The sequence below is a fragment of the Fundulus heteroclitus genome, chromosome 16, assembly GCF_011125445.2.
Source record: "Fundulus heteroclitus isolate FHET01 chromosome 16, MU-UCD_Fhet_4.1, whole genome shotgun sequence".
Classification (NCBI taxonomy): domain Eukaryota; kingdom Metazoa; phylum Chordata; class Actinopteri; order Cyprinodontiformes; family Fundulidae; genus Fundulus; species Fundulus heteroclitus.
In genome coordinates, this window is record NC_046376.1 from 37,770,104 (window position 1) to 37,776,103 (window position 6,000).

The following is a 6,000-nucleotide window of genomic DNA, read 5'->3' on the forward strand; positions in this document are numbered from 1 at the left end:
ACAGCAGAATCGAAGCGGCCAGCATGGCTTGACAAAATCAATTTATCGATATAATCATATTAAAGTGTTATTTCCTTGAGTGGAAGAATCTGACAATCATGTGTCACATAAACTCCTCAAACCTCAGCTCCATAATCAATTATGGCGTACACAAACACATCCCACACTCCAGAAACTCCCATTGAAGAAGCGTTACCGTGGTGAAATTTCCTTTGAGTCACACCCTGGCTTAGGATGTACACACTCCCATTAGTCACCACAAGGACAACTTCTTTATTTACAAATGGTTTATTCCAAGCTCACCCACTGGATCACTCAGCAATACCATTGTGAGAACTGGTAAAGTAAAAATTATATTTAGAAACTTCACAGTTCCTAAACACTAACAAAAAATGACTTTGTATGTTCACTGGATATGTGACAATCATTCAGGGATCATACAACATCTTTTACAAATAACACTGTCCGTCCGTCCGTCTTCCTCCGCTTATCCGGGGTCGGGTCGCGGGGGTAGCAGCTTCAGTAGGGAGGCCCAGACGTCCCTCTCCCCGGCCACTTGGGCCAGCTCCTCAGGAGGAATCCCAAGGCGTTCCCAGGCCAGCCGGGAGACATAGTCCCTCCAGCGTGTCCTGGGTCTTCCCCTGGGCCTCCTCCCGGTGGGACGTGCCCGGAACACCTCACCAGGCAGGCGTCCAGGAGGCATCCTGACCAGATGCCCGAGCCACCTCAACTGGCTCCTCTCGACGTAGAGGAGCAGCGGCTCTACTCTGAGTCCTCCCCGGATGACTGAGCTCCTCACCCTATCTCTAAGGGAGAGCCAAGACACACTACGGAGAAAACTCATTTCAGCCGCTTGTATCCGGGATCTCGTTCATTCGGTCACGACCCAAAGCTCGTGACCATAGATGAGGGTAGGAACGTAGATCGACCGGTAAGTCGAGAGCTTCGCCTTTTGGCTCAGCTCTCTCTTCACCACAACGGATCGGTACAGCGCCCGCTTCACAGCAGACGCTGCACCAATCCACCTGTCGATCTCCCGCTCCATCCACCCCTCATTCGTGAACAAGACCCCAAGATACTTGAACTCCTCCACTAGGGGCAGCACATCCTCCCCAACCTGGAGAAGGCGCTCTACCCTTTTCTGGTTCAAGACCATGGTCTCGGATTTGGAGGCACTGATTTTCATCCCGGCCGCTTCGCACCCGGCTGTGAACCGCTCCAGTGAGAGCTGTAGATCACGCCCTGATGAAGCCAATAGGACCACGTCATCCGCGAATAGCAGAGACGCAATCCTAAGGCCACCAAAACGGATCCCCTCAACACCTTGGCGCCTAGAAATTCTGTCCATAAAAGTTATGAACAGAATCGGTGACAAAGGGCAACCTTGGCGGAGTCCAACTCTCACCGGAAACGAGTCCGACTTACTGCCGGCAATGCGGACCAGACTCTGACACCGGTCGTACAGAGACCTGAAAGCCCTTATTAAAGGGCCCGGTACTCCATACTCCCGGAGTACCCCCCACAGGATCCCTCGGGGGACACGGTCGAATGCTTTCTCCAGATCCACAAAGCACATGTAGACTGGTTGGGCAAACTCCCATGCCCCCTCCAGAATCCTGCTGAGGGTATAGAGCTGGTCCAGTGTTGCACGGCCAGGACGAAAACCACACTGCTCTTCCTGAATCCGAGATTCGACTATCCAACGGACCCTCCTTTCCTGAACCCCTGAATAGACCTTACCAGGGAGGCTTAAAAGTGTGATTCCCCTGTAGTTGGAACACACTCTCCGGTCCCCCTTTTTAAATAGGGGGACCACCACCCCAGTCTGCCAATCCAGGGGAACTGCCCCCGATGTCCACGCAATGTTGCAGAGCCGCGTTAACCAACACAGCCCCACAACATCCAGAGCCTTAAGGTACTCCGGGCGAATCTCATCCACCACCAGGGCCTTGCCACCGAGGAGCTTTTTAACAACCTCGGCAACCTCAGCACCAGAGATGGGAGAACCCGACCCAGAGTCCTCAGGCTCTGCTTCCGCAACAGAAGACGTGTTGGTAGGATTAAGGAGGTCTTCGAAGTATTTCGCCCACCGAAACACAACGTCCCGAGTCGAGGTCAGCAGCACACCACCCCCACTGTAAACAGTGTTGGTACTGCACTGCTTCCCCCTCCTGAGACGCCGGATAGTGGACCAGAATTGCTTCGAAGCCGTATATGACCAATATAAACCCAGCATATATTAAATTTACAAACATAAAGTCCCTTTTGTCAGATTTACATGAAAACTAAAATTACCACAGATACCTGGACCACTCCTCATAACATGCTATAACCAAATGGGAGAAAACGATCAACTTCGTAGCTGCACTTCACACTTCTTAATGAGCGGTTCAAAAACTGGATTTTAAACAAGGCTTTATCTTAATAACTTGACCTTAATCCTTGATGAACTTAAGCTCAGTAGGAAGTGGGCGGTAAAATACAGCAAACCCTGTGGTAAGCACACCGTTTGATTGCTTGCGCCTAGTGTTGCACCGATACCAGTATCGGCCGGGGTGCCGATACCGCACTAAAATGGTGGTATCAGTATTGGTGAGTACCAACAAATAGGTCACAGATACCATTTTGATGTTTGTATGTCACTTGAACACAGCCTTCTCTCTCCCGACACTCACTAGCTCTACTGGATTCACTTTGTATTAGTCTTTTTTCCTGCTTTAATAAGGTAGCAGCTTGACAAAGCCATGATAGCAATTATTTTACATCCAAGTAGTATGCTGTTATTCATATATACACACACATATAAATTTCAAAGTAATGGTATAGGTATGGTATCGGTATCGGCCGATACTGCACAGCCAGGTATCGGGTATCGGTATCGGCATCAGCGCAACACTAGTTGTGCCACACTTAAATTAGTCCGCACTAAACATAACTTCTGTTCCACTGAGTTCTTAACTACATTAGAGAATAAAACTTTCAACTTTTAACTTTCACCACTGGGGGCGACAGGGTTGCAGGAGTTGGGGAGTTTCTCCAGCAATTGCCGAGTTGCTGGTTCGCTTCCCCAATCCAACCTTCTCAGTCATTGGGTCCTTGGGCAAGACACTTTACCTGAATTGGCTGCTCGCAGTAGTCAGAGGGCCCAGTGACGACAATGTAATGTTATTGTTTCACTGTGCCGTGTCTACGGTGAAGCACCCTCGGTGGACCCAGTTCGTTTTACCCAGTCAGGCGACCCCCACTTACTTTACTACCTTGAATGTAGGACGCATAAAACAGACAAGTATGCTTTTAGTTATATTTTATCTACGTAAATACAGAGAAATAGTTACAGTCACACCAGCGCTGATGGGCCCCTGATCGGCAGGAAGGCCTCGAGTGCTCATCACACAAACATTATAAAGGGATCTCGGGACACACCCATACAGGGGCGGTACACATCCAAACTGTGACATCAGCAGGGAAACTGTGTCACCTCCGGGGTGGTATCTGATAGATATGTGCCAATCTTTTGGGTCAGTGCCATCTAAGTGTGCCATGCAGTTCTGGTATAAACAGCTCGTTCCACTTGACCTTGTTGATATCCTAACAGTAAGGCAGCCTCGTTTCTGTGGCTACTAACTTAGGTCACCACTGTCAGGGTGTCAATGTGTGTGTGAATTGGTGAATCACTGATTGTAGTGTAAAGCGCTTTGGGGTTGTCAGACTAGTTAAAACGCTATACAAGTACAAGCCATTTGCCATTTTAATGTCCATTGTTGGAACACATTATGAACCGGGCAACAGTAGCACAAGAGCTAGGAGTTTGCCCTGTAACTTGTGGGATGCTGGTTCAGACCCTCGCTCCGTCTGAAGCTCTTTGGAGTTGTTTGATTGAATAAAGCGCTATACAAGTACAGGCTATTTACCATTTTTACGTTTTGGATTATTGTGATCGCCTTACTAGTCTGTGTTGTCTTTTTACAGAAAAGTACTTGATGAGGCTGGCAGAGAAGTGTGGACATATAATGGAACCTACTGGAAGATTCGTCAAGCTCCAGGCTTTTCAAAGACTGAAAATCTGGCCTTGTGGTAGAATATTAAAACTGGCCAAGTTTCCATAGAGATATAAATAAATCCATTTAGTTACATCATGAAGAAAAAGTGGTATTCTTTACTCTCTGCAGACAAATGTTTGTATTAAATCAGTACTGCAGTCATTTGGACATACTAAAGGCTGAGTGTGTGTTTCTTCCATTACCTTTAGCATTAATATAGCATGATTGTAAACAAAAACATGAATAAACCTTAACTGAGTATGTATCTTTGAGGTTAGATGCAACAATGAAACCATTAAACTAAATTAGTTTCTTTTGTTTAAACTGTTAGTAAATTACTTTTTAAAAAGATTTGCCTTATCTTAAAATCATAAAGAAAACGTATCTTGAGCTTTAACATGTCTAGGGCAGGGGTAGTTATACTTAAGGGGAATGTTATGCCCAGTCTTTTTCCTCAGTGTGTCATAGAAAACACATACAAGGCTGACATGCATTATATTTTTTCATTTCATCGTGACATCGGGATCTCTTGGGTGTTTCGGGTATACTGTACATGTTATATAAACCAGCATTATTGTATTTCGTTTGCTTGAATGAACTGACAGACTATGTACCACAGATTCGCTCAGTTTTTACCAAAATAAAAAAATTTCAAACAAAACATGGAAAATCTTTATTTTAATTTTTTCCCCTCCAAAATAATCACAAAATCAAGGATGTTATGCTTTTTCTGAGCTTTTAATCATGACTCGGTTTGAAACTAAAGTTGGTGTTGCTTCGGTGTGTGAGTTTGCTAAAACAATATCGGACTCTGTAATTTTCTTATGTCCCCTGCCTGATCTGACCAGTGATGACATGTTTAGCAGCATGTCGTCATTCAACCGCTGGTTGTCTAGGTGGTGTCCTGAAAACAATGTGGGCTACATTGATAACTGGTGAACCTTCTGGGGAAAACCTGGTCTGATCCGAAGAGACGACATCTATCCCACTTTGGGTGGTGCAGCTCTACTTTCTAGGAATCTGGCCGGATTTATTAGTTCTCCTAAATGCTGACAACCCAGGGTCCAGACCAGGAAGCAGAGCTGTAGTTTAACACACCTCTTTGCAGCTTCTGTACTGTTACCCACCCATTATCCTATTGAGACGGCGTCTTTCCCACAGCCAAAACTAAACAGATTAAAACGGATCTAAACGGAGCAAATCATAAAAATCTAATAAAAATCAACACGGCTCATTTTGAAACAAAAAATAAAACAATTAAATGTGGTTTATTAAATATAAGGTCTCTCCCTCCAAAGACTTTATTTCTGATAATCAGATTGATTTATTTTGTCTCACAGAAACCTGGCTACAAGAGGACTACGTTAGTATAAATGAGTCAACTCCCTCCAATTATTCAAATTTCCACATTCCCAGATCTGTGGGAAGAGCAGGAGTGGCAACCATCTTTCAGTCTGATTTATTAATTAGTCCCAGGCCAATTAATAACTACAGTTCTTTTGAACATTTAGCCCTCAGTTTCCTTCATCCAAACTGCAAAGCAATAAAACCTCTTCTGTTTGTTGTTTTGTATTGTCCACCAGGCCCTTACACTCAGTTTCTGGATCAGCTGTCAGACTTCTTATCTGATTTGGTGATAAACACTGACAAGGTTATTATAGTGGGTGATTTTAACATTCATGTTGACACGGAATGTGATAACTTTAGTGTAGCCTTTAAAACTGTCCTAGAATCAATTGGTTTTGTTCAAAATATGCATATGTTTGCTCCATATGAGGGATTGCTGCAAAGCCATGCAGACGACTCTCCCTATAGCTCTACGCTTCTCCAGGAGTGAATGCTGCATGTCGGGACTTTGAAGCAATCAACTGGTTCCCTTATATATGACATTTTTGACCAATCTGCATAATATGATTGATTTTGACTTTGTAAAGTGCCTCGAGATGACATGTTTATTAAT

The 6,000-nt window shown here is 44.9% G+C and overlaps 1 protein-coding gene across 4 annotated transcripts in view; it reads left to right on the forward strand.

Annotated features, from left to right (window-relative positions):
* LOC105922321 (oxysterol-binding protein-related protein 6) overlaps positions 1 to 4,701 on the forward strand; it is a 53,197-nt gene extending 48,496 nt beyond the window's left edge. For all 4 annotated transcript variants that reach the window (XM_036148637.1, XM_036148640.1, XM_036148639.1 and 1 more), the window contains one exon: positions 3,970 to 4,701. In XM_036148637.1, coding sequence (XP_036004530.1) covers positions 3,970 to 4,078 — 109 coding nt within the window. In that variant the 3' untranslated portion in view covers positions 4,079 to 4,701. The remainder of the gene's footprint in view (positions 1 to 3,969) is intronic.
* Positions 4,702 to 6,000: the final 1,299 nt, after the last annotated feature.